General features: G+C 63.9%; 1 protein-coding gene across 1 annotated transcript; it reads left to right on the top strand.

The window, feature by feature from the left end:
• The first annotated feature begins 5,455 nt into the window (after positions 1 to 5,455).
• MYL3 (myosin light chain 3) lies at positions 5,456 to 10,237 on the top strand. The gene is made up of 7 exons (XM_006171019.3): positions 5,456 to 5,645; positions 7,614 to 7,641; positions 7,750 to 7,899; positions 8,601 to 8,774; positions 9,691 to 9,768; positions 9,898 to 9,938; positions 10,019 to 10,237. The coding sequence occupies exons 1-6, from the start codon at positions 5,511 to 5,513 to the stop codon at positions 9,924 to 9,926; spliced, it is 594 nt and encodes a 197-aa protein (XP_006171081.1). The 5' UTR covers positions 5,456 to 5,510; the 3' UTR covers positions 9,927 to 9,938; positions 10,019 to 10,237.
• The last annotated feature ends 1,149 nt before the right edge of the window (positions 10,238 to 11,386 follow it).

The following is an 11,386-nucleotide window of genomic DNA, read 5'->3' as shown; positions in this document are numbered from 1 at the left end:
GTCAAGTGCTGTCCGGGGAGGCCACGGGCCATGCTGGGGGAAGGGCTGGGGACCAGCAGGCAGAGCTGTGGAGCCGGGGTGCAGGGCCACCCTGGCCCCAGCCCTGGTCTCTGTCTTCTTGGCTCCCTTGACCAGCATGTTGGTACCCCCAACCCCAGACCCCTCTACCCCCGAACTCACCCCTCGAGAGCCCCTTTTATGCTCCCACCCCCTCTCATGCACTTTGACCACACGCCCCAGTCTGCATTCAGGCTCTTTTGACTAAATGGAATGAGGAGCTCGTATTCCCAGACTAGCCACCTAGGGCAGGGAGGACACCCCACCAGGCCCTTGAGAGCCCCTGAAGCCTGGCCAGTGCTGTCCCCATACTGTCCCCCATGAGGCCCTGGTCCCTGGAGGCGCCTGCCTTCCCACCCCTCCCTCACGCTGAACTGGGCTCCCAAATACCGCGGCCGTGGCCACAGCCGGCCAGGACACCACAGCCCTGAGCGTCAGGCATGGGCCCGGATCAGAGGGGCAGAAGCTGATTATAGGTCCCTGGGCCAAACCCAGGGCCCGCCTGCCAGCCCGCGGGGCCCTGCCACCCCCACCCCTAGAACCACAAGGTTGGAGCATCTGGTCCCGTCAGCACAGCGGGCAGAGGGAGGGGCGTGAGGGCTGTGCTTGCTGCCCGCGGAGGACAGAGTTGTCTGTGTGTGGCACGGGGCGGGAGGCTGGGCTGGGCTCGGGCAGCCTGTCCTCCCCACCCAGGGGAGCCTGCCCCACCCGGGGCCATTGTACAGGTGGGGAAACTGAGGTTGCGCGAGCCGCACCCAGCTGGGGTCACGAGAGCATGGGGACTGTCCTGCCTCGCCCAGGGCGCTTTCCCGGCTCTCAGGGCCTGGGCCGTCCGGGAAGCACCACATCGGCAGGGGAGCAGCATGCTGGGAAGGCCTCCCCAGGGCTGCGGGCCCTGGAATGGCACAGACTCTTCTCCTGGTCCTCAGGCCTGTCTTGGGCCACCGCGAGCTGCTTGCCCTCGCCCTGCCTGCCTGCCACCAGGCCACGGTCCTCCACCCTGTCCCCCCACCATGCAACTGGGCAGGGACCTAGGGGCCTCGTGTGGGGTCTGTGCACGGGCGCCCAGTGTAGGCTGGTGGTGTGGCTATGTGGACACGCGTGTGCCCTGGTGGGTGAGCTGCAGTCCGTGGCCTGCCCATGGGGACAGGGTTCCCAGGACCTGTTGCTCTGCAGTATCTGACCTACTTCTAAGTCTCTGGGTCTGGCCCAGGCCGCGTTCTCGACTCCTCCGGGAAGTGTGGGCCTGTGTCCCAGCCCAGAGACTGTGGGCCAGGAAGGGCGGGCCAGGGCAGCCCGAGGAGCCCGTGGCCCAGGGCTCCTGCCCTGCCTCTGGCTCTTGGGCTCCAGGGACACCCAGGCCTCACCCCCTCACCTCTGCACGTGGCCACCATACTCTGAGCTTCCCCGATTGTCTTAGATGGGATGAGGGACATTCCTCATGCCCTTTTGAATTCTACCAGGGAGGTGTGCTAAGCACCCACTCCTGGCGTTTGCCAAGAACAGCCCTTCCTCTGCCCTGTCCACAGGACAGCAGGTAGGACCAATCTATCAGTGAAAACCCAGGTCATGTCCTGGGTCCCGGTCCAGGTGCGGGTTTGGGCTTTCAGTGCTGGAGTCTCGGTTTAGCGTCTTGGATCCTGGGTCTTGAGTCCTGGATCTGTGGTCTGGTTTTAGAACCTTGGGTTCTGGGTCCTGGGTCTGGGTCCTGGAGTCTGGGTTTGAGGTCTGGGTTTAGCAGCCTGGATCTTGGAGTCTGGGCTCAGGTTTGGGTAGCAAGACCCGGGTCAGGGTCTCCCACATTGGGTCTGGTCCTAGCCTCTGGATTATGGGTTCCAATAGTCAGACCTAAGTTGGGGTCTGCATTAGGGTTCTGGGTTTCAGGCCCAGGGTCAGGGTAGGGATCCTGGGTTCTGGGGTTTCGTTTCCAGAAACCATCCCTCCTGCGCCCCCTGCTGGCTGCTCATAGTGGTCATCACTTCTAAACTGTGGGGTCCCCTCACCTTTGTAGCCTGTGGACAGGGAGTGGGCTGCAAGGCAGGGCTGATGGAGGTGGGCGCGGGAGGCGGCTGGGGGCTTGGGAGAGCTGCTCGCTGAGTTACAGCCCTGGGGTCCCTCTGCAGTGGCCAAGCTCTTGTTGGCAAATCTCCCCCGTCTCCTCGTCCCCTCACCTCCCTCGAGGAAGGAGTTTTGGTAAGGGGCTCCAATCCTTTGTGGGTAGGTGAACCAAGATTCTTGGGTGGCCGGTCACCCAGAATTTATTGGGTGTCCTGGGCCTGGGGGCATGTGGCTGCGGAAGGGCAGTTTCTATTCGTGGGAGGACAGAAAGACCAATGAGCAAGAAAATGGGGAAGCGTCCATTTCAGGGTGCTCAGGGACGCAGGGCTGGATGGAGCGGGAATGGAGTAGGGCCAGGGTAGCCCAAGGGGGCTGCTCGGAGGACGTGACAGCTCTCTGAGACCAGGAGGTGACAAGTAGCAAGCCATGGCCAGAGGCCCGGACAGCGTAGCAGGGAGGGCACGCAGCTTGTGCAAAGGCACTGGAGGCTGAGAAGCACCTAGAAGGAGGCCACTGTGGCCAGGGGTCTCCCGCCTCAACCCACTAGGCCCTCAATCTTCCTTCGTGTCCCCCCTATCTGAGGATGGGGGTAATTCCGGCAACCAGAGATGGCTCTGGAGCAGGGCCTGGTCGGGTCTGCGTCAGACGGGGCCACAGCTCAGACTCTGAGCAGAGCTGGGGCCGCAAGGGGCAGGCTCCAGACCCCCGGACTCCGCTCTTCAGGCCCCGCGGCTGGCCAGCATCTGGCCTGCGATGTTCCTGCTCTCTCTGGGCGAGAGGCTCAGGCTGGACCCGGGACAAAGGTGAGCCCTGGCCTTGGCCTGGGTGCTCCTGCTGTGCCCTCTTCCCCCGTGCACCTGCCCACCCCCGCCCGGCTCCCGGCCTCAGTCAGTCAGCCAGCAGTGAAGGGGGCAGGCCTTGAAGGGCTCCCGCTGGTCCCTGCAGAGTCCCTGCCGGGCTGGGCAACCCCGTGGGTTTGAGGGTGGTTCTGTGGGCGAGCCCTGGGGTGCCGTTGCTCCCAGAACCAGAATTGGTGCACACGGAGCCAAAGCTCAGACATTCAAAGTTCCAGCCCCAGTCTCCGAGACCCCACGAGGGAGTGATGACAGCTCAGTGCACCTTGTCCCCACACAGGCACATCTGCTGGGATAGCGCACCCTCCACAGAGGCAGAGGAAGGTGGTACTGTGTGGCCCTGGCTGGCTGCACGGTCACCCAGACCACAGACCCAGAGACCAAGGAAGCCTCTGTCATACACTCACCCTGTCTGAGCAGCGTGTGCGGATGGGAGTGGACGGGGTGTCTGGGTGGCCCTGTGCACGTCCTCTGTCCTGATAGGGGCTCAGGTAGTTATCTTGTGGGCTGTCCCCGTGGGTGGTGGCCCCGTGGGACACCCAGAGTCAGTTTTCCCCAGGACTGGGGGGCGATCTGGCTGCGTGGCCCTGGTTGTGTTCTCCACTTGTGGAATTTCTGGCTTGCCTCTGCGGACCCTCCCCCCACGCCTTGCTTTCTCAATACTGTTGCCAAACATCTGGAAGAAAAGTGAAAAACTTGCCCCCCCCAGCCCCGGATACTGTCAGATTTCCAGATGTGGGTGTTCTGCCCTCCAGATGAGGGAGGGATGAGTTCCAGCTAGGAGGCGCCTGGCCTTGGCCCTGGCCTGCAGTCCCCTCACTGGGAGGCCGAGGAACAGGATGAGAGGGCTCTGGGATGGGTGGGAATGCAGGGAGCACACCAGGTAGAGGTCCCCGAGGTAGAGGTCCCCTGAACACCTCTCCAGACCAGGAAGTACCCCGGGGCCTCGAGGGGGAGGGCACTGCCTCTGAAGTTCCTATCAAAGGCTCCAGGCACTTAAAAATAACCAGGAACACCTCCTTCCCACTCCGGCAGGGGCAGGGACGCTGGCAGGAACAGAGCCCAATGTGTCTGCAAGATGTCCGGCTCTCGCAGCCTGGGGGAGGGCCTTGTGTCACCTCAACTGTCCCTCTGCCCCTCTTGGTGGCCCAATCAGTCCTGCTCCTTCATAGCCATCTGCAGGACACTCCGGGGTGAGCACTTGGGGAGAGCCTTGGCGGGGAGGGGCAGCAGTGCAAACACCATTCAGCACTTTGGGGTCCCTCAGAGCTGCAGACCCTTCTGGGCCCCAGCCCAAAGGGTCAGCAGAGGAAAACATGGGGCAGTGGGAAAGCGTCAGAGAGGGTTTCCTGGAAGCGACGGCCGTGGGGTGAGCTCGGACACCAAGTAGAAGGTACAGCAGGAACCTGCCGAATGGGGAGCCCTTGGGGGCCGTAGGGCAAACTGTGTCACTCAGACCGCAGAGGACAGTCAGGAGCAGGGGTGAGCCCTGAGGAATGGCCCTTGGGCTGTCTGGAGGCCCTCAGACCGCCCAGGAGGACTGCAGCTGCCTGTCATGAGCAGACACTCACACACAGACACATACAAACACCCAGACATAAACACGCAGAGGCGACAGACACAGACAGACACACGTCCATATGTAAACACCAGATCCGGCCCCGCAGAGACAGCACGTCTGCACACCGGTGTCCTCCATGGAAACAGACCCCACGCACTTAAAGCCACCCAGAGGGCTGACTGGTGGCATGATGGTGAGACAGCTGGATCCCACATGACTGGCTGTGTGGTTCAAGTCCCAGACCCAGCAGCTTGAAAAACACTCTGGGTGTGTGTGCGTGTAATCTCGCGAGGAGAATGAAGGAGGAGGGATTGAAGCATGGCCATCCCCTCTGCGGTGCTTTGTCACTCTCTTTGGTGCATGCATGTACTCTATAACAAGTATATACCAAGATGAACCTAGACCACCCCCACACATAGACACCCAGGTGCACACAGACGCACACAGACCCCCCCCTTAACACATACAGAGACTCGCTAACCCCCCAAGGGCATAGACATCCAGACAACACACCGAGACACCGACACGGGAATTCATGCGAGAGGCGTCCTTGGGTAATCACGGTCCTTTGGCCCCACAGGACACACGACACACTGGCCCAACCCTCTTCACCTGTTCAACTTACTACCTGCCGAGGGGCAGCGGGGCCCTGCGTGTGCACGTGTGTGCGTGTGCACGTGTGTGCGTGTGCACGTGTGTGCGTGTGCGTGTGCAGCAGTGGCCTCTGTCCCCCCTCCCTCCCTCTCCTCAACAGGTGACCTGGAGAAATGAGAGCCCTTCCTCCCCCATTCCTGAGCCCGAACAATGCCCTCCTGCCCGAAATAGCCCCTGGGCCGAGCCAATGTCCTTTTATGGGCCTGTCCCCATTGTGCACGGGTGGGGCGGGGTCAGGAGGTGTCCACGGAGGATAAAGGCCAGGCTCTGGTGCTCACCTTCCCACTCGCTGCACCCTCTCTGCCTCCTCTGTGCCGAAGCCCTTCATGGCTCCCAAAAAGCCAGAGCCCAAGAAGGAGGACCCCAAGGCGGCCTCCAAGGCGGCCCCTGCACCAGCTCCCGCGCCAGCCCCGGAGCCCGAGCGCCCCAAGGAGGTGGAGTTCGATGCCTCCAAGGTCAAGGTGTGTGTGAGGGCTGGTCGTGGCAGGAGGGGCAGGGCAGGAGGCACCCCCAGAGTAGACCCACAGGGTGCAGGCCAGGCTGCAGATGGGAGCCCGCAGAAGCGTAGTGGGGACCAGGCGGCCTGCCTGCTGCAGGGCTTCGGGCACTGGCAGAGCTCAGTCCGGCCTGGAGCAGGAAGGGAACGTCTTTCCCACGGCTCTGGCTCTCCACCACCCTCGTCTCTGGGCCTCACGTCCCTGGAGAGTCCTGGATCCAGCTGCCTGTAGCCTCTGTAGCCAGGTAGGGGTCTTCCTTGCCTTGATGAGGGTCCCAGGCCCACGCCGAGTTCCCATCCGGGTTGGACGGAGTGGAGAGGAGAGGGAAGTGCCCGTCCAGGCTGAGTCGCAATTCCTTGCCAAACTCGCTGAACCCAGAGATGACACAGCCCACCCCATCCCCGATTCAGCTTCTAGGTGGGAAATCGATGCACAGACCAGGCAGGGACTCCCCAAGAGTCGTACAGGGATCTGCTTGCAGAGCCATGACCGGTGGCCCCAGGAGCCCTTCCTGGGCTGCCAAGTCTCTCCCCAAGGCTAAACTTGGAGGACAAGCCATGACTCCCCCGTGTGGCATCTGCATAGCGGCACGCACTGCCTGCCACCTGCCTGCCTGCTCCCCGGCCTTGGCGGCCAGCAACACCTCTGCTGTGGAGCTGGCTGCCTCTGTGGGGCCCAGTGCGGCAACCCTCTGCCACGCAGCTCTGCCTCCTGTTCTTCAGCCCTACGCCTGGCCCTTGAGACACGGGTTCAAAGCCCACCTCTGCTCATCTTAGTTGCCACGCCCCTCACTGCCCTTGTCTGTGACGGTGTGTATGTGTGTGTGTTGTGTATGTGGGTGACAAGGCCCCCGCACATAGCTGCTGCACACCACTCAGAGCAAGGGCATCCCGAGGTGGCTGCCTCACCCTCTAGCCCCAGGCTGGTGACCCGCAGGCCCTGGAGAGGTTCTGATCGTGCCATGGCCTATGATCAGAAGCAGGAGTCAGGAGGCCCCTCAGGTGCCCCCCCCCCCAGCTGGCAGGTGAAGGGCAGGGGGCCTTTGCTGGGAGCCCAGGGAACCTAATCTCGGCGGCTTTCCTGGAGGAGAGCTCACTCTTCCCAACCTCGGGTTGAACAAGAAGCCAGGAAGGACGGTGTGTCCCTCCGCGCGGTGAGCACCATTAGGGTGTGCGGGACTCCCAGGACGGGCATGCCCCCTCCCCCGAGCTCCTTTCCCTCCTGTGACCTTGACCTTGGGGCAAGTGACTGCAGGGATAAAAATAGACCTGGTATGGAGTGCGAGGGGACGCCTGGTCCCAGGAGGCCTCCTGCCTTCAAGGTGGCCTCGACGTGGCCTCAGCAGGCGGCACCCCTGGCCCCCCTGTGCCCTGGGTTCCACGCACAAGGTATGTGAGACCCAGGTATAGGCCGGGCCACGTGAGTGGGGCCCGGGGTTCTGAGAGGGTCAGGCACACACATGTGTGACCATGCCTGTGCATACGTGTCTGCCACGCACGCACACACGCCTGCAGACTCGCTGCATGCAGCCAGCCCCCGGCCTGCACCCTTGCCCCAACTCTTCCTGCTCCCCGGGGCCTCTCATCCACTCGGGTCCACATCCTGCCCGTGGCCCTAGCGAAGCCAGCCCAGCCAGGTCTGTCTGTGGCTCAGGTGCGTCTGTCTAGAACCAGGGCATCAGGTAAGGCTCACTTGAGGTGAGGAGCGGGGCACCAGGCCCCCCCCGCCACTGCCCCAGCTGTGGCCCACTAGGCCCTGGGGACCTGGCACACAGGTCGGGCAGGTGGGAGGATATGGAAGCGGGAGGGGGTTGAGTTGGACAGCAGGAGGTCCTGGATGGTAGAGGCTGGATGTGGAATGGCTGGCCCCGGTGACCAGGAGGGCCCAGTCCCCACTCAGCCGGGCACTCTGAGTCCTTGGGTCTCTTTTCAGATCGAGTTCACTCCGGAACAGATTGAAGGTGAGCACGGTCTTGAGCCCAGGGCCTGTGGGGCTGAGCAGGGGTCCACGGCGTGGGGGAGGGCGGTGCAGGCTGGGAGCGCCCACAGCTCACGGCCCTCTCCTGCAGAATTCAAGGAAGCCTTCATGCTGTTCGACCGCACGCCCAAGTGCGAGATGAAGATCACATACGGGCAGTGCGGGGACGTCCTGCGTGCTCTGGGCCAGAACCCCACGCAGGCCGAGGTGCTCCGTGTCTTAGGGAAGCCGAAGCAGGAAGGTAGCGTCTGGCCACGAGCCCACAGCGTGCGGCCCGGCACGGCCAGGGCGGGCCACCGTCAGTGTCAGTCGTGGGACAAGGCGGGTACCTCCCCGCTGGACCCTTTCCTGACATCCCCCCACTGCACGAGGACATGAGGCTGGTCACAGGGCCATGCTGACAGGGTGACAGGCAGTGATGGCTGACCGGCCTCAGGCCTCCGGGCCGTCGAGAACTGCTGCCAGCGCCGACTCGTGCTGTAGCTGGTGTGAGAGCGGGAGACACTGGGTGTCCGGCAGGTTTCCCTGTCCCTCTGGGTCCCCCTGCATCTCCCAGAGGGTCAGCACAGCTTGGCCAGAGAGTGACCCCTGCTTCGCCCCTGGCTGGAGTGAGACCCAGGCCCTTGCCACGGGTTCCAAAGTCCCAGAGAAGGTCTCCGACCGGCCCAGCTGCTCCTGGCCAGCCACAGGGGGTGGAGAGCCTGAGGTCTCTAAGACAGTGGCCTGGGGGAGGAGGTCTCCCCACAGGCAGCCAGAGGGCGCTGGACCCCGCCTGGGGCTGGGTGGTGCCTGGAGTCGTCCTGGCGAGCAGGTCTCGCTAGTCCTTCATAGCCCTCTCTAGACCGTAAGGCGCGGGGCGCGTGGGGTCAGAGCGGTGGAGCCCCTCGCCCTGAGCACGGGGAAGGGGCGCCCACCCCGGCCGCGGCCGCCCTCTCTCCGCAGAGCTCAACACCAAGATGATGGACTTCGACACGTTCCTGCCTATGCTGCAGCATGTCTCCAAGAACAAGGACACGGGCACCTACGAGGACTTCGTGGAGGGGCTGCGGGTCTTCGACAAGGAGGGCAACGGCACCGTCATGGGTGCTGAGCTCCGCCACGTGCTGGCCACGCTGGGTGAGGGCGCCTCCCACGCCTCCTGGGGCATCCTGTGGGACGGGGGACGGTGCCGTCGCCCCAGGCTGTCTTATTTGTGAATAGGGAGTGACCCTTTGAGGTGTCCAGGATGCAGGTCACGGATGTCACTCAGGTGGGAAAAGCGTTTTGGGACAGCTCTCAGGACCAGAAGGGGACAGGAACAGCTCTGGGGACAGGGGGACAGGGCAGGACAAGCTGGGTTGGAACCACTCAGTCCTGCTCACTGTTCAGAGGTCGGGTTTCAGGGTCACAACTCTAAGAGCCTGCTTCTTGGGCAGCCTGGGCGGGGCGTCCAGACCTCTCTGGAGCCGTGCACCTGCCTCCCACTTACACCCACCATCAGGTGGCAGCAGGGCCCCCTCCTCAAAGTGACTTTTACCCCCGCCCACAGCAAACGCTTGCTGAATGCCCGTAAGCTCAGCCCGTGCGGGTCTCCGGTTGTGTGTGAGGGGCTGGGTGTGAGCTGGGGTGGGGAGCTGCGGCTGGCACTGAGATTTGGGGGCAGGAAAGTGCCAGACCCGTCTAGGGGCAGCGGGTGGTCTGCTGGTCCCTTACCCCGTCCAGCCCCAGGCCCCAGTTCCCCAGGTCCCCAGGTCTACCCCAGGGGCTCTTCCTCTAACTGTAAAAGGTGGGGCTGACTTCCTCCCGTGAGGGGACAGAGGGTCGTATGCCAGGCACCTGAGCACTGGGATGCCGGCTGGGAAGAGGCCAGTACTCCGGCCCTGCCTGTCTGTCACCGACCCTCCTGGTCTCAGAGTAGGGGTGATGGCCCGAGCTCTGGGAGCAATGCCAGCTGTGGGAAGGCTGGAGGGGTGGGCCCACCATCCAGAGGGGTCCCGGGGTGCCCACCCTGTCACCCCTCGGGCAGGTGCTGACTCAGCCCGCACCCTGCCAGGTGAGCGGCTGACGGAGGACGAGGTGGAGAAACTGATGGCAGGGCAGGAGGACTCCAACGGCTGCATCAACTATGAAGGTGGTCTCGTGGGGGAGGCTCCGGGGTCAGGGCGGGGCTTCAGGGTCAGGGCGAGGCTTCGGGGTCAGGGGCGGGGCTCCGGGGCAGTGCGCCTGGCTGGAGGCCACCTCTACCCTCCCTTCTCTCCAGCCTTCGTGAAGCACATCATGGCCAGCTGAGCCTCCCGCCAGGTGAGAGCCACACCCATTCCTACCTGCTGCCCGACACCCCCTCCTCTGACCCAGCCCCCTGCGGCTGCCTGTGCTCTCAGGGGGCCCTGGAGGCCATGTCAGGCGGCTCGTCTCACACTCGTGACACCACAGCACCGGCCTGGAGTCACAGGGAGGAGGGCAGCGTGTCAAGGCTCGGGCGTAACTCTCAAGCTCTGCGTGCTGTCATCTCCTGTCCCTGCTGGGCTGTGCTTACCTGTGACAGCATCTCTGTTCCCCACCCCATGGGCCTCATGAATAAATGGCTTCCTTCCTTCCTCCTCCTCGCTCCCTCCCTCCCCTCCTCCCCGCACCCCTCAGCCTCTGGCTAATGTTGGGGTGTTCCCTGGGGCATGGGCACGGGGAGGGGCAGGGGGCTCTTGCCCTTGCCCTCGTCCTGCCTTTGGAGAAGGCCATGCTGTGGCCTAACCGGGAGCTGAGGGCGCTGTGTCACTCCATGTCCAATCAGGCACCCAGGGGGACTGTCCAGAGCCCGCTGTGTGACACGTGGGGAGGCCGAGGCTTCCTGAGTCCACTGGGAGTGCGCGGCTGTCAGAGCTGAAGGGCCTCAGCCCCTGCCCTGACCTAGATGGGGAAACTGAGGCATTCTGCCTGCAGCGTGGCTCTAGGCACCAGTGGGTTCTTCAGCCCCGGGCTCTGCAGCAGAAGCCAGTGTATCAGATGGGGGCGGCGCACGCACCTCCTGCAGACCCCTGCTCAGAGCCCGGTGGGCAGAGCGAGGGGTCCCTGCAGGAGCCAAGCAGGGGAGGAAGAGCAAAGCCCTGCACACAGCCCCAGAGATCGGGAGTGGGGGGTGCCAGCCCCGGGTGCTGCCCGGGCTCACTGGGCAGGAAGCAGCCTGCAGGCCGGGAAGCCACCAGGGAGCATGGCCCCACCACCGCGGGGCCCTGGTGCCTGCTGTGAGGTGAGGCCGTGCACATACACAAGGAAGTTCCAAGTCTGCAGGGCTCAGGCCGGGGTGTCGGTGCAGTGCCCGTGTCTGTGAGTGTGAATGTGGGGAGCAGACCAGAGGGCCTGCAGGAGGGATCCCAGGACCGTGCAGTGAGACTGGGGCTCAACCCTCTAGGAGCCTTGGGAGGTGGTCGAGGTGCCCTCTGAGGGATGAAGATCCCGACTGCCCCGCAGTTCCCACCCGTCACAGCTGGGTGGGCGTCTGCTCCAGGGAGCCACGTGGGCAGCAGAGAGCACAGAGGCCCTGCCGTGGGGCGGTGAGGGCTGCGGGAGTTGAGGGTCCTGGGTTGGAGGTGACAAAAGCGAAAGCAGGGAGGCTGTTAGGAGGGTGCAGGAGAGGGAGGTCGAGCATGCCGCCTGCTGGCGGTGGAGAGGGGTTCTGAGAGTGCTCTCGGCAACATCGCGGGCAGCTCGGGGCTCTCAGGCTCTGATCCTCAGCCAAGCTTGGCCCACCCCAC

Source organism: Tupaia chinensis, unplaced genomic scaffold, assembly GCF_000334495.1.
Source record: "Tupaia chinensis unplaced genomic scaffold, TupChi_1.0 Scaffold149184_1, whole genome shotgun sequence".
Taxonomy (NCBI): domain Eukaryota; kingdom Metazoa; phylum Chordata; class Mammalia; order Scandentia; family Tupaiidae; genus Tupaia; species Tupaia belangeri.
Note: the sequence above shows the minus strand (reverse complement) of the source record. Positions and strands in the feature narration are given on the sequence as shown.